The sequence below is a fragment of the Microcaecilia unicolor genome, chromosome 2 (genome assembly GCF_901765095.1).
Source record: "Microcaecilia unicolor chromosome 2, aMicUni1.1, whole genome shotgun sequence".
Taxonomy (NCBI): domain Eukaryota; kingdom Metazoa; phylum Chordata; class Amphibia; order Gymnophiona; family Siphonopidae; genus Microcaecilia; species Microcaecilia unicolor.
The window spans coordinates 254,583,310-254,609,937 of NC_044032.1; the positions used below are offsets into that span (position 1 = coordinate 254,583,310).

At 43.0% G+C, this 26,628-nt stretch overlaps 1 protein-coding gene across 1 annotated transcript in view; it reads left to right on the forward strand.

The window, feature by feature from the left end:
• The first annotated feature begins 13,753 nt into the window (after positions 1-13,753).
• Positions 13,754-26,628, forward strand: part of LOC115461999 (deleted in malignant brain tumors 1 protein-like) — a 162,751-nt gene continuing 149,876 nt past the window's right edge. Inside the window, exon 1 of the mRNA XM_030192047.1 lies at positions 13,754-13,853. Coding sequence (XP_030047907.1) covers positions 13,754-13,853 — 100 coding nt within the window. The remainder of the gene's footprint in view (positions 13,854-26,628) is intronic.

A 26,628-nucleotide genomic window follows, 5' to 3' on the forward strand; every position in this document is an offset into this window, starting at 1 on the left:
TGGGGCCTCTAACACTGTCCCCACCCACCAGGTTTTAAGCTTTCCATGCTCCTGAGACGATAAATGTGTCTCCTGAAGGAGTGCTATATCAGCCTTTTTCTTTTTAAGGCTATGAAGTATTTTCTTTCGTTTAATGGGAGATGAAATACCCCCCACGTTCCAGGAGTATACTTTAAGACCCATCAATCTCCGGTACCTCTCCCTTGCATCAACATATGTACCACATCCATAGGAATGCAGGCATGGTGTCCCAGCAGCACCACACCTACTGTTCGTCCCATCAGCCTCTCATCCTTCCACTCACTCATGTACCTCTTCAGACCCCATATACCTAATCGAAATCCTGTTATCCCAACCCTGTACTTCCCCCATCCCCCCCTACCTCCCATCCTATAAATCCTCCCTCCCCCTTCCTGTTCAAAGAACTAGTCACTTATTAACACCTGCACTCACCCTGCAGTTACCTCCTACCCATCAATCCCTTTTCAGGCCCAACATCCTATCCATTCACAGCTTTACAGGTCACATCTCATATACCAGTCTTTGTCCATCTTCTTTCCACGGGCCGAAAAATAGTTCCACAATTCCAAACTGGATCTCAGCTCTGCCTAATCATTTAGCCGCATTCTGCAAACAGCTATGCCATGTCCAGAAGCCAACAGAAAATCATACAGTTTATCCCTCCATCCACACCTGTTTCCCAGGTTGTCATATTATGTGCTGTCTCGCCCATAAGACACTTTTATCCTCAGGCTCTGTTCATACCATGCAATAAGTTACAACTCAATCATCAAGTATTCAAGACTTGTAAATCTCATGGCAGCTCCCCTTGTGTAGCTCTCCATGTTAAGGTAGTCCAAAATAATTCACTGTCCTGAATTTAATCACTGTGTGTTCCTGTGATCATATCCTTCTTCCTTGAGGGGCTAATTGCCCCCATGTTGTTGGATATATTCTTTAGCTGCTTCAACTGTGTCAAAAAATTTTGTGACTCCATTGATCGTGAGACGCAGCTTGGCTGGATATAGGAGCGTAAATTTTATTTTTTTGTTGAAAAGATCCGTACATAAAGGCGTGAAGGACTTCCTCCTCATTTGCACCTGATGTGAGTAATCCTGAAAACATAGGATCTTCTTATCCTGATAGGTAAGGGTGCTACCTCCACGTATCGCATCCAGAATATGTTGTTTATGACGAAAATTGAGAGTTTTTAATATGACCACTCGTGGCCAGTTGCTGGCTGTCGCGGAGACCTAACCCTATGAGCCCGCTCCACACAAAATCTCTGTAATTTGTTCTCGATGTGTAAAGACTGTGGCAGCCATTCCTCCAAAAAGGTAGGCAGATCTTTATCCAACAGCGATTCTGGAAGTCCAACCAGACGCAGGTTATTTCGCCTGCTCCTATTCTCCAAATCATCGATCTTTGTCTCCAAATCCTGGACCCGCCGCTCTAATTTCTTATTAATCTCCTTCTACGCTCCCACAGTCTCCTCTATCTCTGATATCCGCTGTAAACCTTCATCTAGCTCCAGAGTCATACTGTCAATACGTTCATGAGCTTCCTCCGTCCGATCAAACAATTGCTGAAGTTTCTTGTCCAGCGCCGCCTCGACCGCTGCTGTTACCTCAGCTGTGATCTCCGTCAGCCATGCGGATCCCACGGCCATCTTGTTGTCGGACGGTTTCGATTTCTCTCACTCTCTCCTCACTGTTTTCGCTGCCATTCTGTTGCTCACCGCCGGATCTTCAATCACTGATCGTTTCTCCTACCTTATGTGTACAAGGCAGTAGCGTTTCGCACCTTGGGCACGCCAAATTAGCAGATTTTCGGGTGAATGTGCGCGGAGCCTAGCTTACCAGCGTCAGCCCCGCACCATGGCGTCACATGACCTCTTAATGGCAGTTATTTTAATTTGAAGACTTCCATGAGTAGGTATTAATCTGAAATTGAAAACAAATGATGGTTAGTGCAGTGTGTTGAGATCCTGGGGAACTGGATTCAATTCCCACTGCAGTCCTTGTGACCCCGGGGCAAGTCACTTAACCCTCTGTTGCCCCAGGTACAAAATAATCTTAATTGTCAGCTCATTAGGGACAGAAAAGTAGTATATGTAAACCACTTACAGAAAGGCTGTATATCGAGTGTGGAATAAACATGATATTGGATTCCACTCTGTCCTTGGAAAATCAGATTTTGATGCTGTCTAGAAAAGCATTTTTGAGTATGCGATGTCTTAGAAAAGATTAGGAGTTATTTGGATCCTGAACTATTTAAAGTAGCAGTGCAAGGTTTAATCCTTTAGTCAACTGGATTATTGCTCTTCTGATTTGTTTACAAAGAGTTGCAAACCTTGCAAAACACAGCCTTAAGGGGTGGTGTATTTGGCTAAAAAGTTTGATAAAGTTACACCTTTGCATATTAAGGCACATTTGTTGCTTGCACAGGCTAGAATTATTTTCAAAGTCTGTACTTTAGGGTTTAAGATCCTTTATGGGCAAGCACCACAGTGTATGACAACCTTGGTAGTTTGGTCATGTTTTCAGGGTTTGTTATGATCAAAATAATTCTTTTGCGCTTTTTAGAGATTAAATTAGTACATTTTTGTGACTAATTTTATATACCAGGCTACGAGGATGTGGAATGATCTCCCAGAGAATATTTGAATGAGTGGAGGAGTGGCCTAGTGGTTAGGGTGGTGGACCTTGGTCCTGGGGAACTGAGGAACTGTGTTCAATTCCCACTTCAGGCATAGGCAGCTCCTTGTGACTCTGGGCAAGTCACAACCCTCCATTGCCCCATGTAAGCCGCATTGAGCCTGCCATAAGTGGGAAAGCACAGGATACAAATGTAACAAAAAAGATTATTACTAATTATGTGTATTGGCTGTTTAGAAAGTTTGTATTATGAAGGCTGTCTGATGGTTTTTGTTTGAGTATGTGTTGATTCTTTCCCTGGGTATGCCAGGGTTTTGATTGTTTATAAACTGCATTGAACTATTTCGTATATGCGAGATACAGTCATAGAGTTAGTATTGTTATTAGGAACAGGAAATTTAGTCTCCCTCTGTGGTGGAGGGGGTGAAAAAGTGAGTTTGACTTTTGTGTGACTGGTGCCATTGTTTGCGCCTTGAAGAACATGGCTGCGCAGCCAAAGCACAACTAGGACTGGGACTTGTGGCTCCCACAACTCAAGTGTGAAGGAGAGCTCTGGCGCAGAATTGGTTGCCGACAAAGGGAAGTCCCACTACAATGGTAGACCCAATTTTGGCAGGAGCTACTTCTGTGTTTCCTGAATCAGCTCAATTGGTAGATCAGGGAGATGGTTTGAGATTTAGAGGTTTTTGGTTCCATGGCTGAGGTGCAGCTTTCTTCAGTATTTAATACACTGGGCCTTCTGTTTAAAATGGGCACTTGGTACTGGGAGAGCCACAGATCAAGAGGGGCCCCTTAAGCAGCAAAAATCTGTTTCCTGGCAGGCAGAGACCTGGAGGATGCTGACTGCATAGACTCTGGAGAGGATGTAGGTCTCGGGGAGGATGCCTTGCCTTTTCAAGAATATTTTAGGGACGGTCCCAGGGGAGGATTCTTCAGTAGTCCACATTTTCCATAAGAATGATCTGCCCTCCCTTAATTTCATAAGTGCTTGCAACTAAAAAATTTCTGAAGTGTCTAGAGGGTATCATAAAGCCCACCAGAGCTTTTCCCATGCATAGGGCAATTCAGGAAATGATAACGGCAGAGTGGGAATATTTCAGACACTGGTCTTAAGGTGGGTAGGCTGATGGCTAAGTTCTATCCAATTTTAGCAGAGGAAAAAGAGGCTTCACATTCCCAAAGTGGATACTCTTATATCAACAGTGACTAAGAAGATAACCATTTCTGTAGGAGGTGGCTCCATTCTGAAGGACCCCCAGGATTGTCGCAGTGAGGGGCTGTTAAAGCAAGCCTTTGAGGTCTCTGGCTTTTGCCTTACAAGCAGCACAAGTGATAAGCCACCTATACTGTGAGCTCTGCATACAACTAACCCACAACTTCTACAGCCTGCCAGGTCACTAGACAGCCTGTATTGCAAGCACTTTGCAACTGGCCCACAGCCTATACTGCTTGCTGTACTGGGTCATTAGGCAGCCTATACTGTAAGCTCTTCACTGCTGGCCTGCAGCCTATTCAGCTAGCCAAGGCTACCATAGTTATTTTTTTTATTTCCCAAAGCTATGAACAGATAACACTCAAACAATTAGCATTGGCAGATAGAACTGCTTAGCTTTTATTTGCATACTGGAGATCAATGTACCTCTGCATACAGGTTCGTTATAAGATCAGTTGCCAGGAATCAGGGGTACAGGACAGCACACATGAACAACAAACTCAAAATTCCTTCCTGTCCATCTTCAGAGCTCTGTACAGCTGCAGAGTGATCTCACATGAGAAGGGTGGTAGGACCAAAAAAAGAGACTTTAAGGTGCAATAAAATGTAAAAACAAAGTCAGAGAAAAGGTGCCCATAAAACAGACAAATCACTGTTGTAGGGCCAAATGAAATAATAACTGGGTAATTCAAATACACCACAGTACACAATACCCAGCACGAAAAATGTCTTTTCCTAAATTCCAACAGCAGGCTTCCATTAGTAGGTTGAAAGACCTCAGCAGTGACTTTTCACAAAACCTAACTTTGTTAGAATTAAGTTTAAGCATGTTATGAGTGGATGGCAGTGGACCGAACTCTGATGCAGCAAGGAACCGAAACATTTCGCATGTCGGCGAATGGTCCGCAATTAATATATTGCTGAAAAGCTAAGTACTTTTTATACAGTCAAGTACATATTTAAATACTAGATGTTTTATAAAAACATAAAAATTATATAAAGCTAGGCTACTGCATTAATAACTGCTACAATGCTAGTGTACATGTATATATGCAAGCTAAAAACAGTTAACTTATTACTTAGGTGATTGCCTAACTTCCACATATGTTGTTCTCTGTGGTTCCTATCAGCAAGTGCCTTCCTGCCTGACACGCAGGCATGGACCCTCAGTCTGTTTTTTCCACGGAGCTAGGAGGTTGCATCTTGATCTCCTCAGTGTCTTTTTTTTTTTTTTTTGCGCCTCCCGAGGCCCTCTTACACCTGAGCACTGAGCTCAATTTGAGGTAAACACCTTTTTGGTCTACCATTGAGCCTTATGATTTAGCTGCTATCCTTTTTCACATGCCCTAGAAGACTCCCAGTGGCTTCAAAAGATGCATCCAGTGCAATCGTGTGATCTCTAGCACTGACCAACACAGTTGGTGTGTGAGGCCTGATCATGACCTATGTAACTGTGTCTTTTATTTTAAAATGCAGAAAAGAACACAAAGCACATCGGGCCTGCCAGAGGGAACTTTTTGAATCCTCAGTCCGGTCTATCAGCATCGGAAGTATCAACCCCAAATGGCTGCCAGGGCATCGCCTGATACTAGGAGTGCGCTGAAATCAAGGAGGTCTCTACCTCCCTTAGTGTTGAGCACTGCTAGCAGGCCCCAGGACCGATCTGCATTAGACCCAACACAGGACACATGTGGATTCAACGTCCTCATTGGTACTGAGGGATCCTGATATCGGGCGAAGGCCAAGAAGCATCGACATCGGTCCCCTTCGACTCACGGTGCTGGGAGCTCCAGGACATCAGCATCACTGGCACCCAAGAAGTGCCTGTGCCGAGAGGACTGCACCTCCTCTGTTATACTGGTGCAATTGCCTCTAACCCCATGCATCCAGGACATCACTTCTGATCCAGCACTGACAACTCAGCAGCTGTCTCCACACTGACACTGGGCCCAGCCTTACCAATACCTGACCTTAATGACCAATTCCAGGCCATGCTGGGAGAGGTGTTAGCAGCTCTACTATAGATACAAAGTGTTCAGGCATTGAGGACACTTGAGCTAGCTGAAATACTCAGCCAATTCAACCTCAAGGCCCACGTCTCATCTGTAGAATGGTCTCTGAAAAGTGTCGGTAAAACTCAACATTGGGAGAGGAAGATCCTTCGAAGTTGAGATGTGAGCAGACATCTCAGTGCCTAGACCCAAAGCCCTGGATGTCCTTCCAGTTAGCCAAGACAGGTGCAGCCTCAGAAGTCCCACCAGGACTATTTTAATGAGTCTAACTCTGATCGGTCATGAGTCTTAGGAAGAGCTAGACTACCTCTCAAAGGAGGGGTTGTATAGCATACCCTTGGACCCCTCTCCACCTGAAGAGAGAAGAAAGTTTCACCTGAGCCTCTCTCTCCACCCGTTTTTGTGAACGAAATGTTGGCCATTCCCTTTAAGTTGGATAGGGAGGAAGAACCTAGGACTGAGTTGTTTCAAGTCCTGGAGTTTGATTCTCCACCCAGAGATACCGTGACAGTCCCTCTGCACAAGATTCTCTGGGATGTACAGATGAAGAACTGGAAGACCTCTCTCTCTCTCTGTCTCTACAAAGTCGTACCGAAAGAGGCAGATTCCATGTATCAGGTTCAAGAAGGCTCATTTCTAGGTCTCGTGCCTCATGACCCCCAGCCAGAGAGGCTCATTTGGGAGGAAAGTTGATCAGGCTTTGTTGTTAGTCTCTCACATCCAGGACTACCAGCTCTCCACAAGCATATACTTGTAGTCCTTGGGCCATAGTGAGGGGCATAATCGAAAGGGACACCCAAGTTTTGCTGAGGACGTCCTCGCAAAACGTCCTGGTGGAGGTGCAGGGAAACCCGTATTATCAAAACAAGATGGAAGTCCATCTTTCATTTCAATAATACAGTCGGGGACGCCCAAATCCTGAAATTTAGGTCGTCCTTAGACATGGTCATCCCTAGACTTGGTCGTTTTTGATTTTTGGTGATAATGGAAACCAAGGATGCCCATCAAAGAAACAACCAAATGCAAGCCCTTTGGTGATGGAAGGAGCCAGCATTCATAGTGCACTGGTCCCCCTGACATGCCAGGACACCAACCGGGCACCCTAGGGGGTACTGCAGTGGACTTTATAAATTGCTCCCAGGTACATAGCTCCCTTACCTTGTGTGCTGAGCCCAAATCCCCCCCAAACCCACTCCCCACAACTGTACACCACTACCATAGCCCTTATGGGTGAAGGGGGGGGGCACCTAGATGTGGGTACAGTGGGTTTGTGGTGGGTTTTGGAGGGCTCACATTTACCACCACAAGTGTAACAGGTAGGGGGGGATGGGTCTGGGTCCGCCTGCCTGAAGTGCACTGCACCCACTAAAACTGCTCCAGGCATAGAAGCCAACTTTTCAAAATGATTGGGGGTGCTGACATTTTTTTTTAACTTTACAGGCAGTGCATCCCCCCCCCCCCCCCCCCCATACCTTAAAATTCTGTCTACTGCAGTCTTCACCTGGGCAGTGGCAGCGCCACTTATAGGCTGCCCGCAACCTGCACCAGGACTTCTTCCCTGAACAGTCCCACCCCTCAGTCCCCCTGTACTGTGCAAATATAAAGAGGTGCAAATTTCAATTGGGGTGGGGGGGGGGAAGCAAAGGCAGAAAAAAAATAATGTTATTTTCCATTTAAGATAAAGTACTGTGGAACTGTGTTAATAAACGTTAATGAATAAAAATAGAAAATGGAAATAAGGTGTTATCTTTTCATTGGAATAATTTTAAGATCTTTTTGACCAACTTTCAGAGACCAAAATCACCTTCCTCAGGTCAGAACAGGATACCATAACAACAGTATACTATCCTGACCTGAGGAAGGGGGGGTGTGGTTTGGCCTCTGAAAGCTAATTGAAAATATTTAGTTCAATAAAATGGTATCATATTTTCCATTTTTGTTTTTATTTGTAAATTTGTAATGCAGTGATTGGAATACGTCAGTTTTTTAAATTTGCATTTCTATCTTTATATTTTTCAAAGTACAAGGGTACATGCATTGCTTTCTCTTTCTCTGGTGTTGCACTGTATGCAAAGTCTGGCTTCTTGGGGGTTCTGTTTAATTTTTATTTATTTTTAGTTCATGGTTACTTATTCTATACTAGGTGAGGGTCTGTGTTCTGCATGTGTGAAAGAGACATGGCTTTCCGTTAGCATTGACTGCAGGATCAATCTGTACTAATCTGGTTTGTTTAGTTTTCCAATTGGTGTATTGATGTTCTAGCGCCCACTGTAGTGCTGTCTTTTCCTAGGTAGGTCCTTGTGTGACTCATGGAAGATGCTATTATGGTATGCTGGAATTGCTCTGTAGGTCCTGAGCAATGTATGTACTGTTTTGTATTTCTTCACATTATGCCTGGTATTGGACTTTGGATTTAGATTTAGACCACACCTTTCTCAGTAATAGTTCAAGGCAAGTTACATTCAGATACAGTAGGTATTTTCCTATCCCTGGAGGGCTTACAATTTAAGTATTGCATATGAGGCACTGGAGGGTTGTGACTTGTCTATGATCTCAAGAAGCATCAGTGGAATTTGAATCCTGGCTTCCCTGGTTCTAACCATTAGGTACATCTAATACAGATAATACCTAATGTTTGGTAACTCAACAGAAATTAAAAGCTAGTAGAACGGAAGCCTGGTGGCCATTTGGCAACCTACCAAAAACATTGATAGGTAAATTATTTTGTGGTTGCCAGTAACCTCAGAATTTCTGTTACAGTCCTGCTGAACATTACTGATCACATGGCTAACTGGAAGATGCTGGACTGGGGAGCTAGGGCTGACTGAGAGCCAAGTGTTAAAGTACTTGCATATATTTCCAGAATACTATAAATATTATTCTGTTCAATATGCTATATCATTTTTCATGCATTATTTTGATTTTTTTTGGTACATAATTCCCTGGAGTGCATAAAGTGTGCATAAAACCATCAGTAACAGAGGTACTGGGGGGAGGCAGCTGGTATAAAGAGTGATGCTCATACAGGGGGAGCAGTGTTACCTTTTAAGTTGTGCTAAACATCCAGTATCTGAGTAAAATTCAGAGTAGCTATAAAGTACAGGCAAACAAGTACATAAGAACATAAGCATTGCCATACTGGGACAGTATCCTGTTTCCAATAGTGGCCAATCAAAGGTCACAAGTACCTGGCAAGATCCCAAAAAATCCCCTGGCATTTCTACAGATACACAGATATGCACACGCATACATACATACATACATACATACATACATATATACATACATACATAAACACTTGCAGGGAGGTTGGAAATGAGCCATACTCTGCATGCTTTCCCTGTGCTGCTGCTCCCTCAAAGTGGCCCAGGAATAGAAATGGACCCCACTCTTTCCTGCCCTGTGCACTGCTCCAATACAAATGGCTGTCAAGACTTCCCATGATTGGAACCAACACAGGCAGGAGCGAGTCCTCTGCCCATGCTGGTTCCAATTGGAAAATGGCTGCTGGGACCTCCTGCAGCAGTCTCAGAGGCTGCTGCGGGAAGTCTTGGCAGCCATTTGAATTGAAGTAGTACACAGGGCAGGAATGAGTGGGGTCCGTTCCTGCCCCTGAAGAGGCCACTAGACCACCAGGGCCACTTCAAGGGAGGAGTGGCATGGAACAGCAACAAGAGGGTGGCTCGTTTATGTCTTCCACCCTATCTATGTGTAGTGTTGGTACTCTTCAGGTGTTAGGGCATTTCAACCTATCTTGGCTCTCGGGTGTTTAAGGGCCTTCCAGCCTATCTAGATGCTCTTATGTTGGCTTCCTTTGGGTATCCTAATGTGCACTTTGGGAGGCAATGACAAAGAACCTAACTCCAAGAAAACGTGAACCAGGTGCACAGGGGGGCTACTGCTGGCCTAACTCTATTCATGAGACTTCAGCTCACTTTGTCACAGTGCATCCTATGCTTTTTATCTAAATCCTACAAAATCTCATTTTAAGCAGTCCATGAATATGTTCCCCAGTCCAGGGGGTCTTCACTACAGATTCCTATGTTGGGACAAATGTTTTTAGTGCCAAGAGTCTAACTTACTGGCTTACAACTTACCTGACTTCACCCTTCTCCTGCTACCTAGTCTCATACAGCCTGCTGCATTGGTCCTCTGGTGCTATTCTGGGCTATCACAGGCAGTGCTGCTGCCCCTTGAACCTATTCCTGTGTTTTTTGGGGCCATCATCATAGTGCATCCTCTGCTCTCTATCTAAACCCCTCAGAACCTCATTCCAAGCAGTGCATGAAATCTAGGACAAAAATCTGTGCCAGAACTCTAACTTGGAGGCATATAGCTTAGCTCATACCACTCCCACTGCCGGGGTGTGAGAAGCCTGTCTTACTGCTGTGTTGGCCCTATGTTTTATGGCCTCCTAACTTACCTTAGTGTGCTGTATTGGCCCTCTTCCAGTGTTCCTGCAAACTCCAGCCAATGTTATTACTGCTTTAACTCACTCTGCCTTGGTTTTGTCAGTGCCTTGCAGTCTTCCTGCCACTGATGGTGCCATTTTACTAAATGCCTTTGTGTTCTTTCTCCATTTTATTCTCTTCCACTACCTTGATGTGTTCATGTCTTTGTGTTGCTTTGCTCTTCTGATGGTGACTTGTAGGCTTCCTGTCAGTGCCCTCTGTCCTTCTGGTGCCATGGGATGTTTGCCTCTTGATGGCTTGTACTGCTGTTGCCTCTGGTCCAGTGGCGTAGCCACAGGTGGGCCAGGGCCCACCAATTTAGGGCTCAGGCCCATCCAACAGTAGCACACGTTTAGCGGTAGCTGAGGGGATCCCAAGCTTGGGCAGCTGAAGACTTCCCCCTGATGGTAATGAAAACACTACTCTCTACGATACCAGCATCTGCGCATTCTCAGTTTTCAGTGCATGCCTGCTGCAGACTGCCAAAGTAGAAAGAAACATTTTCCTGCCAGCTGAGATATTTTTATGGTGGTGGTTGGAGGGATGGAGAACACTTGGTGCCCACCCACTTCTTGTCTAGGCCCACCTAAAATCTGTTGTTTGGCTACGCCCCTGCTCTGGTCTCCATGTCAAACCTGCCTGGCCTTGCAAAAGGAACTTTCTCCTCTGGTGTCTCTCCATTTTCTAACCCACAGCATATAAGAACTACTCGAACGCACCACTCATTTTAGTTATCCTACCCACCATCAGCAACCCCCCCCCCCCCACACACACACACACCAACAAAAACACCACAGCCACACCAGACATACAACCACAGACAGAGACAGGCAGAGAGTCAGAGAGAGAGGAAGGAAAGGGAGAGAAAAAATCAGGTAGACAGACAGAGAACATGAAGGAGTAGAGAGAAAGAGGAGGGAGGGGGAAGAGAGCAGAGCAGAGAGGGTGAAAAAGTAGAAAAGATGATTAAAAGAAGGGCAGAGAAATATGATGAGGAACACTGACTGACCATGAACTTTCAAGCAGATCTCTATCACTGACCCTCCCTCCCTCCATCTGAATACAAGTTGGGTGAATGGAGATAATATGAACGGATGCTTGTTTTTGCTGACATAAGTATGCACTGACATGATAAAATATGTACTGCTTACTTGCTCTACCCAGAACTTGCACTTTCTTGATAGGCACATTTCTTCCTTTATAAAAGAGCACCGCATGCATAATCCTCAATATATGTTTATATAGGCCATTTTTATATGCGTAGTTGGTACTATGGAAGTAGATCTCAAATGCATTTCTTTTGGTAAAACAAACAATGTTTTTCAGTGAAAATGGTTTTTTTTTTAATAAAATTGTGATATGATGCAATATATACAGTGGGGGAAATAAGTATTTGATCCCTTGCTGATTTTGTAAGTTTGCCCACTGACAAAGACATGAGCAGCCCATAATTGAAGGGTAGGTTATTGGTAACAGTGAGAGATAGCACATCACAAATTAAATCCGGAAAATCACATTGTGGAAAGTATATGAATTTATTTGCATTCTGCAGAGGGAAATAAGTATTTAATCCCTCTGGCAAACAAGACCTAATACTTGGTGGCAAAACCCTTGTTGGCAAGCACAGCGGTCAGACGTCTTCTGTAGTTGATGATGAGGTTTGCAGACATGTCAGGAGGAATTTTGGTCCACTCCTCTTTGCAGATCATCTCTAAATCATTAAGAGTTCTGGGCTGTCGCTTGGCAACTCGCAGCTTCAGCTCCCTCCATAAGTTTTCAATGGGATTAAGGTCTGGTGACTGGCTAGGCCACTCCATGACCCTAATGTGCTTCTTCCTGAGCCACTCCTTTGTTGCCTTGGCTGTATGTTTTGGGTCATTGTCGTGCTGGAAGACCCAGCCACGACCCATTTTTAAGGCCCTGGCGGAGGGAAGGAGGTTGTCACTCAGAATTGTACGGTACATGGCCCCATCCATTCTCCCATTGATGCGGTGAAGTAGTCCTGTGCCCTTAGCAGAGAAACACCCCCAAAACATAACATTTCCACCTCCATGCTTGACAGTGGGGATGGTGTTCTTTGGGTCATAGGCAGCATTTCTCTTCCTCCAAACACGGCGAGTTGAGTTCATGCCAAAGAGCTCAATTTTTGTCTCATCTGACCACAGCACCTTCTCCCAATCACTCTCGGCATCATCCAGGTGTTCACTGGCAAACTTCAGACGGGCCGTCACATGTGCCTTCCGGAGCAGGGGGACCTTGCGGGCACTGCAGGATTGCAATCCGTTATGTCGTAATGTGTTACCAATGGTTTTCGTGGTGACAGTGGTCCCAGCTGCCTTGAGATCATTGACAAGTTCCCCCCTTGTAGTTGTAGGCTGATTTCTAACCTTCCTCATGATCAAGGATACCCCACGAGGTGAGATTTTGCGTGGAGCCCCAGATCTTTGTCGATTGACAGTCATTTTGTACTTCTTCCATTTTCTTACTATGGCACCAACAGTTGTCTCCTTCTCGCCCAGCGTCTTACTGATGGTTTTGTAGCCCATTCCAGCCTTGTGCAGGTGTATGATCTTGTCCCTGACATCCTTAGACAGCTCCTTGCTCTTGGCCATTTTGTAGAGGTTAGAGTCTGACTGATTCACTGAGTCTGTGGACAGGTGTCTTTCATACAGGTGACCATTGCCGACAGCTGTCTGTCATGCAGGTAACGAGTTGATTTGGAGCATCTACCTGGTCTGTAGGGGCCAGATCTCTTACTGGTTGGTGGGGGATCAAATACTTATTTCCCTCTGCAGAATGCAAATAAATTCATATACTTTCCACAATGTGATTTTCCGGATTTAATTTGTGATGTGCTATCTCTCACTGTTACCAATAACCTACCCTTCAATTATGGGCTGCTCATGTCTTTGTCAGTGGGCAAACTTACAAAATCAGCAAGGGATCAAATACTTATTTCCCCCACTGTATGTAGATTTATGCATGAACTGTACATTTACAAATAAATTTACCTGGACTGAGGTGATATTCATGGGGTGGGGCAAGGGAGAGATTTGCATTTACGTTCATACTTTAGAAAATTTGACCAGATGTTCCTAAATTAACCGTAAACGTTTGTGAATGCCAAACAGTAGGTATACACGTGTATGCATAATTTCTCGTGAGTAATTTTCAAAGCAGAAATATGCATTACTTTCTGAAAATCAAGCTCAGTCCACACATTACAAGTTTACATGTTAGGCAATTATCCAGATAATGGTGGCTGTAACCAGCACAAATATTTAGCTGGTGCTGCTTGTGGATATTCACCAATATTCTCCTTACAGGTCACCTTGACTGGATGTGACATCTGTCATACCGTTGATGGCTAGGGTTGATGTGGCTGGCTAGGTGGGTGTCTTCTTCCTCCCTCACTGCTCCATGCCTGTTCCTCCTAAAGCTGTGCACTCGGTCGAAGAGGATGACCTCCTGATAGAAGAACCATTCTTCGGTCAAGGGTATACCAGTAGCTATGCCCCCTGTTAGAACTTCCAAACAATGTCAAGACCACCTTGACACTAGCCAGAGAGTGTTATGTGATGTGAGGGTGGACCATTATCCAGAAAACCACCCAGATAAAGTCATGCCAGAAATATTGCTGGCCTATGTTCACGTGGATAGCAGTTTGAATATTCTCTGGTCTCTCGTCAGCACGAACAGTTCTTTCACCTTTTGCTAAAGATTTCCATGGATAGCAGTTGGATGTCTCTGCTATCTGGATAGCTAGGGCATTCCCCGCTCTGCACAGATAATTAGCACCACTTGCTATCTGAATATCAGTGCTGAATATCCCAACTGCAGAATTTAAATACCCAGAATCTATGCATGCACATTCAAGAACACCATATAAATGGCAGCAGTGTTAACCAAGAAACTTGATTTTTCAAAAGAAATCGCATGATTAACTTCCATCTACCATAATACATCCTGTTCAAACTTCTTCTACTAACCTATAAATGTACTCACTCTGCTGCTCCCCAGTATCTCTCCACACTCGTCCTTCCCTACACCCCTTCCCGTGCACTCCGCTCCATGGATAAATCCTTCTTATCTGTTCCCTTCTCCACTACTGCCAACTCCAGACTTCGCACCTTCTGTCTCGCTGCACCCTACGCCTGGAATAAACTTCCTGAGCCCCTACATCTTGCCCCATCCTTGGCCACCTTTAAATCTAGACTGAAAGCCCACCTCTTTAACATTGCCTTTGACTCGTAACCACTTGTAACCACTCGCCTCCACCTACCCTCCTCTCTTCCTTCCCGTTCACATTAATTGATTTGATTTGCTTACTTTATTTATTTTTTGTCTATTAGATTGTAAGCTCTTTGAGCAGGGACTGTCTTTCTTCTATGTTTGTGCAGCGCTGCGTACGCCTTGTAGCGCTATAGAAATGCTAAATAGTAGTAGTAGTAGTAGTAAAAGGGAAAATCATGTATTTTATTTATTTGTTGCATTTGTATCCCACATTTTCCCACCTTTTTGCAGGCTCAATGTGGCTTACATATTGCCGTTAACGGTGTTAGCCGATTCTGGTCTGAACAAATACATGGTACGAATGAATACAAGGTGATGTTGTGATAAATAAGGTACATGTAAGGTAGGTGTAGATTGGGGGAACTTAGAAGGGGGGAGGAGGAAGGGTCTGGTAATGTCCTTTACGTTCTTTGGTTGCATTGTGTCGCAGGTGTCCATGTATTTTTATGTTGGGTCATGGGGTATTTTCTTTTGAACAGGACCGTTTTTAGTGATTTCCAGAAATTAAGGTGGTCTGGCATAGTTTTTACTATTTTTGGCAGTGTGTTCCATAGTTGTACGCTTAAGTAGGAAAAGCTGGATGCATAGGTGTATAACTTTGTACCAGTCTCTGCATAACACTCATTCAAGTGAGTTACCAAAACAAGCACTTCATAACAGTGCTGTACATTCTGATGAATTTAACCGGGAGGAAGCTAGGACATCTGATTTGCCCCTCTGTGTTGAGATTTGTACAGTAAGTGTATTAATGAAAGACTTCTTTGATATATTCTTTACAGTTGAAGAGCACTTTTCCATAAGTCACTCAGTCCATCAGTAGCAGTTTTGAGGAAAATAGATAGTAGCTTTTGGACTGAGTGAGTTTTGCATAGAGTACTCAACATAAAGCCATTAAAATACCATGGACTTAGTGAGTTTTGGCACAGGAATAAGCTACAATAAATGAATCTTGCCTTGATGAACGAAATTAATTGCATAACTCAAAACTGACAAAAAAATGGACTGAGTTTTGGAAAAGTATTCTTTATCAAATTTCTATGTGCAGCTCACCATCTTAACTAATTAATTCTATAAGCCCCCATGGCTAAGGGCTTCTTTTACAAAGCTGCGCTAGCTATTCCTGCACGACAAATGAGAGGAAGCCTATAGGAATTGAATGAGCTTCCTTTCATTTGCCGTACAGAGTATCAGCGCGGCTTTGTAAAAGGGGCCCTAAGCTTGCTGGGACTATCATCTGCTAGACATGCTTCTCCCCTCTAGGTTATGAGCTTTCATATCTACACATGTCCAATTGCTGACGTGTTAATCAGAATTTGGTATCTGCATCTCCCATCCTGACTATTTTGCTGTCTCTGTATTTTCTCTTCCCTTCCTCCCCTTCTGTAATTTCTTTTGCATGCAACTTTTTCAGATGCTTTCCTCTGATCAAGACCTCATCAAAAACTCGCATCCATTTCATTTTGTATTCAGTTATTTTTGGCCATGTCTGTTATCTCACTAAGGGCCTGATATACTAAAATGGTCTTCACTACTAATCCTTGAGGGCACCCAGCAGATCAGGTTTTCAGGAGAACTCTAATGAATATCCATGAGACAGATCTGCATGCCTATTACCTACATTGCACACAGATCTATTCCATGCATATTCATTAGGGATATCCAGAAAACATGACCTTTTGGTGACCCTCGAGGCCTAGCAGTGAAGATGCTAAAAAGCTTTTACCATCTTGGGAATAAATTTATAAGCGATTTGAGCCTTGTGAGACCATGGGGTGGCCCAGCAAGTAACTCAGTCAGACAAGGTATAGCAATGTGAAAGTAAATGCTTTATTCACCTGAGCCCTGGGACCTGTTACCTCACTGGCCAGGAACCTCAGATACAACAGTTTTGTGGCTGACCCGCCCCAAACACAGCCCATAACTTCTCAGGTCTTTTGAGACTCGGGTCTGGCTCCAGTCAGACCTCAACAAGGCTTGTAAGTCTTAACAAGAAGCAAAGTTGGCTTTGCTTCTTCACAAATTGTACACAGCAAATGCAGCCCCATCTGCTGGGGCTCCTAATCTTCCTTCCCTGGGCCTCCTTAACCTCAGCCTGGCCCTGTCTTTTAAACTCCTGGCTCACTTCCTCCTGGGATGGGACCAGTGCTCTTTAGGTAGCCTAGGCTAGATAGGGAGAGACTTTTCTTAAGGGTGAGGGGCAGTGTTCTGTAAACCCCTCACAAGCCTGTAGAACTATTTTACGCTCTCCAGTAGATGCTTATAAATTACCCAGAGGTATAGCACCTACTTTTATGCAATATAGGTGTAGGTGTTGCTGGGGGCAGTGAATGAAGTAGGGCAAGATGGGCACGTTGCATGTGTTTTATAAAATATACACTGTTTGCCAATGAGATAATTTGCATTATTTGTATCTTGATCTTCTTTACTTTTCATAATAGCCTCTTATTGAAAAAGTATCACCCTTGTCTTTTTCTTTTTATCTTTGTTAATCGTTATTGTTCCTATCTGATGCTTGTTACTGCATGTTTTTATAAAATTCAATAAAATGTCATGGAAAAAATATGGAAAATAAACCACTAAAATTCCCTACAATCTTTGGTATTATGTATAAACCCCAACTACTGAGCCAAAGATAAGATACCACTGATGGGACCAATAGCACCTTACTCAAACATATATTTATAAAGTTAAATACACATATATACATAAATTTTGAAGAGAGCCCTCAGACCAACCACCACTTTTAAGGCAAACTCATTTCTTTCTGCCCGGTGGAATAGCACCTCTTTCATCGGGCAATATCTTCTAAATAAACATATGTGCTATTGCATCAACACAACAGTGCTCTAAAGTGCAATGTGCTCCAAAACATAACATAACTCGCAATTCTAAAATACTGAAACGAGAACTTATCTTTAATCGTTGTTTGTTCCCGTAATCGTTTTTTCTTTAATTCTTCCGTGTCTTCCTATCGATGCTAAGGCCCTCGCCACTCTCAGTCCATAACAGTCTATACTTCAAAAGATGTAATCCACGAGGCTTCCCCTAGTAACTCCCGACGCCGCGGGTTTCACTATTTTCTTCAGGGACTTGGGTTAAACGCCCAACGCTACTGTTCAAAGGTAAAAAAAATGTTCATGACTGAGGCATAGTCATCATGGATCTCCAGTGCACTGGTAAAAAAGTCTTGTATGTTTGAGTAAGGTGCTATTGGTCCCATCAGTGGTATCTTATCTTTGGCTCAGTAGTTAATGGAAAAAATATGCACATATATGTTTATGTGCACTCAAACCTTATACCTACCTCAGCTCATAGGTTCATACATTGTTTTTTTTTTTTAAACAGTGCAATATATGCACCCATGTGCTTTTCTTGCTTAGACCACTCTGTAATACAGTTACCCTCCAGGTATCTATGAGAAAAATGCTTAGAACATAGACACCTACAAATTAGTTGAAAGAAAAATAAGTAGTTATAAAGAGATGGAAGGTGACTCCTTGCAGTAGTCTTCCAACCCTAGACCACCAGATAACCCTTTGAGTAAGCCCTGAGGGTTCAGAGCTGCCTGAGGGTGGGAGGAGAGGTCAGACCTGCAACTTTGGCGTGGGGGGAGGGAGCTGTTAACAGGTGGGAATTGTCATTTGGGACAGCCTAATTTGGGGGGATAAATCTTGTAAAGGGGGGCACATGATAATTGGGGATGTTTGGATCGGGGGCATGCTGCTAGGGGGGGCATTCTCATTGTCAGGAGTTAAGGGAGTTATGCTAATAGGGCTGGGGTTTGTCTGTTGTGGGGGTCTATTCCCAGGAGGGGTTTGAGAAATACACGTGTAGGTTGGCAAAATTGCAGCCATCCATGTGTATGTGCCGCCACTAGACTGCTGTTTTGCAACCTGCATGTGTAAGTGGTGCCACATAAATGTTTAAGCCCTGTGCCTGCCTCATTTATGTTTTGTATGTGTAGGTTCCTAAGGGGCCCTTTTACTAAAATATATTAAGAAATGGGCTTAGTGCAGTGTAACATGGGACTTTCTTGCACACTAAGCCCATTTGTAATGCAGATCTACGTTTAGTGAAGGTCCGCCTAAGCAGAGGCATACTGAGATCCCACGACAAAATAACAGGAGTCATGGCTCACTTAGAACCTACGGTGTTTCTACAAAAAGGTGTTTTGCAAGACCATAGTTCTCCATCTTCTTGTATCAATGTTTATTGACCATTTGATGTTTTCGCGTATTTTATATAAAGACTCCTGAAGTCTCCTCGTTTGTTTCTGGTTATCCTGGTCTATTTCCCACTCCTTATGTACTAATGCAGACCTATAACAGGCCTTTGTTCTTTTTTTATTTTTCAGGTCCCAAGTTAATTTTACCATTAGCACACAAGACCTGCAAAAATATTAAATGCAGGAACCTCCTATTTAAAAGATGGTAAGTGCTCCCACATTAAGAGTCCTGTTTACAAAGGTGCGCTAGTGTTCTTAGCACACGCTGTATGGACACCCACAATATTCCTATGGGCACCTACACCGCACTAATTTTTAGCATGCACTAAGGAACGCTAGCGCGCCTTTGTAAACAGACTATATTGTACCATTAATAAACTTACCTCAAAGAAACACTAAATATGAGGCAAGAAACTATTTCAGACTACACCTCCCAAATTGCAAAACTGTCCACTCTGCAGACTTCACTTACCTAGGAACCAAATGATGGATCTCCTTACCACCCAAAATAAGAAATATATAGGAATATACTAGATTCCACAAAATCCTCAAGTCGTTCCTATTCAAACAAACCCTCACAAAGAACGACCATATTTCAAACAATTAATTATTACCTGAATTGGTTACCCTCTACTAGAACCCTCATCCACACTCTTATCACCTCTCGCTTAGACTATTGCAACTTGCTTCTCACAGGTCTCCCACTTAGCCATCTCTCTCCTCTTCAATCTGTTCAAAATTCTGCTGCACAACTAATATTCCACCAGTGTCGTTATGCTCATATTAGCCCTCTCCTGAAGTCACTTCACTGGTTTCCTATCCATTTCCGCATACAGTTCAAGCTCCTCTTATTGACTTATAAGTGCATACACTCTGCAGCTCCTCAGTACCTCTCCACTTTCATCTCTCCCTACATTCCTCCCTGGGAACTCCGTTCACTGGGTAAATCTCTCTTATCTGCACCCTTCTCCTCCACCGCTAACTCCAGACTCCGTTCCTTTTATCTTGTTGCACCATATGCCTGGAATAGACTTCCTGAGCCGGTACGTCAAGCTCCATCTCTTGCCGTCTTCAAATCTAAACTAAAAGCCCACCTTTTTGATGCTGCTTTTAACTCATAACCCTTATTCACTTGTTCAGAACCCTTATTTTATCATCCTCACTTTAATAGTCCCTTATCTCTTGTTTGTCCTGTTTGTCCTAATTAGATTGTAAGCTCTGTCGAGCAGGGACTGTCTCTTCATGTTCAAGTGTACAGCGCTGCGTACGTCTAGTAGCGCTATAGAAATAAGTAGTAGTAGTAGTAGTTATTACTCTACTTACCATTAACTTTGCTTCATGTACAATTTCTCATTCATAATAGATTTTCTAAATGTTAAACATCCATAGCTATCCCAGTATGTTTATGATATTGAATTGTAAAATTGGAGTCTTACAACAAATTACTTTCTTATGCATTATTCTTTGTTATGTATCCTATACTGTTTATTGTAAGCCACATTGAACTCAAACTTGTTTGAGATAATGTGGGAAATAAATGTTACAAATAAATATTTTCTCCAATTCGTTTTAAATTTACTACTTCGTAGCTTCATTGTGTGCCCCCTAGTCCTAGTATTTTTCGAAAGAATAAACAATTGATTCACGTCTACCTGTTCCGCTCCACTCATTATTTTATAGACCTCTATCATATCTCCCCTCAGCCATCTTTTCTCCAAGCTGAAGAGCCCTAGCCACTTTAGTCTTTCCTCATAAGGAAGTTGTCCCATTCCCTTTATCATTTTTGTCGCCCTTCTCTGTACCTTTTCTAATTCCACTATATCTTTTTTGAGATGCGGTGACCACAATATTCGAGGTGTGGTCACACCATGGAGTGATACAAAGGTATTATAACGTCCTCAGTTTTGTTTTCCATTCCTTTCCTAATAATACCTAACATTCTATTTGCTTTCTTAGCCACCACTGCACACTGAGCAGAGGTTATTAGGAAATCTTGGTTCAGTAAAAAGCATTGCAACCTGTGAAATGCCTGTTTATATAGAAGCATTATATATAATGATGACATTTCACTTTAACATTCCTGGCTCTCAATATAAATGCATCTCCAGCAATGTGTGAGCAACAAGAAACAGAAATAATTAGTTCAGAGGCAGGAAGTCAGAGATATCTCCAGTAAGTTGGTGGCTTCTACACAGTCACTATCTACCTAATACCATACGATAAGATTCTTCCTTCCCTTTCGTTATCTCCAGTGTGAATTATCATTGGTCAACTTCAGCATGAGCGCTGCGATATGAATTGATTCCCACACTTTGCAGTCTTGTCAGCATTGTAAGGCCTTGAAAATGTGGGCTTGTGGAACTCCTTTTCTGTGTGCTTCCATGACTATGTCTTCAAGAACGCAGAGCTACTACACGGTGCTGGCCTTGTTTTTTTCACTCTTTCTCTCTCAGGCATGTAAGTAAATATTGTATGATATATTGTTGTTTATTTATTATTGTCTTTGATTATCTGCTTTCTCTCATAAGACCATCAATAGAAATAAAAGAAAGCATAGAAAGAAAAATAAGATGATACCTTTTTTATTGGACTAACAATACATTTTTAAATTAGCTTTCGAAGGCAACCCTGCTTCATCAGATTGGAAATAAGCAAACATTGATAAATAACAGTATATCTACAGTGGTGGAAATAAGTATTTGATCCCTTGCTGATTTTGTAAGTTTGCCCACTGACAAAGACATGAGCAGCCCATAATTGAAGGGTAGGTTATTGGTAACAGTGAGAGATAGCACATCACAAATTAAATCCGGAAACTCACATTGTGGAAAGTATATGAATTTATTTGCATTCTGCAGAGGGAAATAAGTATTTAATCCCTCTGGCAAACAAGACCTAATACTTGGTGGCAAAACCCTTGTTGGCAAGCACAGCGGTCAGACGTCTTCTGTAGTTGATGATGAGGTTTGCACACATGTCAGGAGGAATTTTGGTCCACTCCTCTTTGCAGATCATCTCTAAATCATTAAGAGTTCTGGGCTGTCGCTTGGCAACTCGCAGCTTCAGCTCCCTCCATAAGTTTTCAATGGGATTAAGGTCTGGTGACTGGCTAGGCCACTCCATGACCCTAATGTGCTTCTTCCTGAGCCACTCCTTTGTTGCCTTGGCTGTATGTTTTGGGTCATTGTCGTGCTGGAAGACCCAGCCACGACCCATTTTTAAGGCCCTGGCGGAGGGAAGGAGGTTGTCACTCAGAATTGTACGGTACATGGCCCCATCCATTCTCCCATTGATGCGGTGAAGTAGTCCTGTGCCCTTAGCAGAGAAACACCCCCAAAACATAACATTTCCACCTCCATGCTTGACAGTGGGGACGGTGTTCTTTGGGTCATAGGCAGCATTTCTCTTCCTCCAAACACGGCGAGTTGAGTTCATGCCAAAGAGCTCAATTTTTGTCTCATCTGACCACAGCACCTTCTCCCAATCACTCTCGGCATCATCCAGGTGTTCACTGGCAAACTTCAGACGGGCCGTCACATGTGCCTTCCGGAGCAGGGGGACCTTGCGGGCACTGCAGGATTGCAATCCGTTATGTCGTAATGTGTTACCAATGGTTTTCGTGGTGACAGTGGTCCCAGCTGCCTTGAGATCATTGACAAGTTCCCCCCTTGTAGTTGTAGGCTGATTTCTAACCTTCCTCATGATCAAGGATACCCCACGAGGTGAGATTTTGCGTGGAGCCCCAGATCTTTGTCGATTGACAGTCATTTTGTACTTCTTCCATTTTCTTACTATGGCACCAACAGTTGTCTCCTTCTCGCCCAGCGTCTTACTGATGGTTTTGTAGCCCATTCCAGCCTTGTGCAGGTGTATGATCTTGTCCCTGACATCCTTAGACAGCTCCTTGCTCTTGGCCATTTTGTAGAGGTTAGAGTCTGACTGATTCACTGAGTCTGTGGACAGGTGTCTTTCATACAGGTGACCATTGCCGACAGCTGTCTGTCATGCAGGTAACGAGTTGATTTGGAGCATCTACCTGGTCTGTAGGGGCCAGATCTCTTACTGGTTGGTGGGGGATCAAATACTTATTTCCCTCTGCAGAATGCAAATAAATTCATATACTTTCCACAATGTGATTTTCCGGATTTAATTTGTGATGTGCTATCTCTCACTGTTACCAATAACCTACCCTTCAATTATGGGCTGCTCATGTCTTTGTCAGTGGGCAAACTTACAAAATCAGCAAGGGATCAAATACTTATTTCCACCACTGTAAGTGAAACATCAAAGTATTCCAGTGACAGTCTCACAGGATGAGGGTGGGGTGGGTTAGGTGAGAGACGGGGGGGGGGGGGCTAGGTGGATGAGGGACAGGGAGATATGTATGGTGATAAGAGGGTGATAAAGCAGTAGAATATTATGGTTTATAATGGGCTAGAAAACCCAGATCTTTGTTAAGTCCTGTCTGGAGGGTGTCAAAATAATCATTTTGACTGCAAAGGTCTTACATTCCTGGATTGTCTTAAAGTTTCTTTTTAGTATTCTCACCATAAAATCATTGATACAGTGTTCTGGTTTTGTAAAGTGCTGCCCCACAGAAGTGACATCCTGGTTGGCATTGGCATTTTCATATAATGTCTATGTAAATTAAATCTCTTCTTCAGCATCTGGCATGTTTCTTCAACATAGCACCCTTTGTCACACTTTCTACATTGAATGATATATACCACATTGGAAGATAAGCATGTGAAGGATTCCTTTATGTTGAATATCTTTCCTTTGTGAATGACTGTGGGATCCTGTGAAATGTTTTGGTATAGTTTGCAGCTGGATATATTGCAAGTGTGTGCCACTCTCTTCTTTTTGAGTTTCTATCGGGAGCTTGCTTCTCACTAGTTTGTGTTTTAATTTGGGTGGCTGTCAGAAGGCCAGCACTGGTGGGGAAGGGAATATTTTTTTCAGTAGTTCATCCTCCTGGAGTAGTGGCTGTAGATCTTTTATGATTTTTCTCAATTTTTCTAGCTCGGGTTGTATGTCACTACAAGGGGGATTCTGTCTGTGGCTTTCTTTTCATTGTACTTTAGGGTCATTCCATGCCAAGTGGTCTAAACCTTCCCACCATCATGTCTCCAATTTTGTTCAAATTTTATCTGTTGCGCGAGTCAGGTGTAAAACGAAGTTTCCCAAAATTTGAGGTCTCTAACTGCAGTAGTTGCAGATTTAGACCCCCTTTTCTGAAAGGTTGTCAGTCCATGAGCGCGCGACATTTACCAAAATGCCATTTTTGGGGTCTAATAAAATCCAAACACATTTATAAGAATGGCTAAAAAATTCAAATCCTCTACAGTTTTTGATGCTAATTCCGATGAAATACATTTTAACATTAAGGATGCAAAATCCAGTCAAACAAGTTGACTCAAAGTGTGCATCAAAATTGGTCACGACTCATCTGAAAATATTTGGACCAATATTCAGACCGCAACAACTTCCATGCAAACAAAGATACGGACTTGAAATTTTGAACAACCATTATGCTTGTGCTGGACATAATACAGCCAGATTTGCAACTAACCAGCATCTATAACCACCCTGCAGGATCTCTTCAAAGTTGGCACTGTCAGCGCAAATGGTAAAATGTACCAAAGTTCAAAGCCAATTATTAATAAAGAGTCTGTCTGAATCAGCTTGTGAACAGTATCATCTGAAAGAAAAAACTGTGCTCTACAACACTGATATGTTTTTGTTTTGCAATGCCACCATTAAGTAGCCATTTACTCAGGTCAAAGTATGTTATATTTAGTACGCTTGATGCGCTAATGTTTCTTCATTTCTAGGAAATTGAGTCTTAATAGTCGCTTAAAAGTATTGATATAATTATTTATTCATTCGTATTTTATTCGTTGATTGTCCAATCGTTTATTGTGCACTGTTATCAGTTTGGTCGTGCCATCTCAGGTGAATATTCCAGCTTAATAAATTAGTGATGCTGAACAAATAGATAAAGTCACAAATCTTCAGCCTGGGCAGTATGTTGCTTGCATTTATGGTGGATTGGAAACGTTTGTGAAATGTCAGTTGAACAGAAAGATGCTTTCACAAGCTTTATGCATCCTCATGGTCCCGCTACTTCATTTTATTGGCCGGTAAGACGCGATACTTGCTGGATCCCAGAACAACTTATCATTGCTGTTATTCCAGCTCCATCAGTGACATCTGGTTGGCAATATAGTTTCCCTGAAACTGTTCTCTTGCAGATCAATGATGCTTTCAGAATGATGAAGTAACTGAAGAAGGCAGGCTTGGGAACCTGCAGTAAAGTAACTGAAGAAGACAGGCTTGGGATCCTACAGTAAAGAAACCCACAATCAGGCTTGGGATCCTGTAGTAAAGATACCCACCCGTTGCTGTTACTGCATGGCTATCGGGTGTGGCCCCTATGGCGATGGGGATGCTGGTTTCAATGTGATAACCAGTAATGGCTCAGCCATCATGGACCAACGCAATACATCACGCACACAAAATATAACATACTTTGACCTGAGTAAATGGCTACTTAATGGTGGCATTGCAAAACAAAAACATATCAGTGTTGTAGAGCACAAGTTTCTCTTTCAGACAGTCGCTCAAAAGAGCATGGTTCGGGATAAGGTATCTTTCAAAGATATCACCATAACAGGGAAGATAGAGTATCCTGATAGTGAGGTTGCAAAAGAGATTGTAGTAGATCGGGTATCTTTAAATAACAATAAAAATCAGACAAAAGATTGCCAATTAATACTGTCAAGTACTAAGCATGATGTACTTAGGAACAACAAACATAGTTTGAAATGTCTATATGCGAATGCCAGGAGCCTAAGAAATAAGATGGGGGAGTTAGAATATATTGCACTAAATGAAAAATTAGATATAATAGGCATCTCTGAGACCTGGTGGAAGGAGGATAACCAGTGGGACACTGTCATACCGGGGTACAAATTATATCGTAGTGATAGGGTGAATCGGATTGGTGGAGGGGTAGCATTGTATATTAACGAGAGCCTTGAATCAAATAGATTGAAATTCTGCAGGAAGCAAAACACTCCTTGGAATCACTGTGGATTGAAATTCCATGTGCAAAGGGGAAAAGGATAGTGATAGGAGTGTACTACCGTCCGCCTGGCCAGGACGAACAGACGGATGCGGAAATGTTAAAGGAAATCAGGGACGCAAACAAACTGGGCAACACAATAATAATGGGGGATTTCAATTACCCGCATATAGACTGGGGTAATGTAACATCTGTACACGCAAGGGACATAAGATTTCTTGATGAAATCAAGGACAGCTTCATGGAACAGCTAGTTCAGGAGCCGACAAGAGAAGGAAAAATACTAGACTTAGTCCTTAGTGGTGCTCATGATCTAGTGCAGGGGGTAACGATACGAGGGCCGCTTGATAACAGTGATCATAATATGATCGGTTTTGATATTGGCATTGAAGGAAGTGAAACTAGGAAATCAAGTACGCTAGCGTTTAACTATAGAAAAGGTGATTACGACAAAAGGAGAAAAATGGTGAAAAAAAGACTGAAAGGAGCAGCTCGCAGAGTAAAAAACTTGCATCAGGCGTGGATGCTGTTTAAAAACACCATCCTGGAGGTTCAGGACAAATATATTCCACGTATTAGAAAAAAGGGAAAAAAGACTAAACGTCAGCCGGCGTGGCTAACAGTAAGATAAAGGAAATCATTAGAGCCAAAAACAATCCTTCAGAAAGTGGAGAAGATAACCAACTGAAA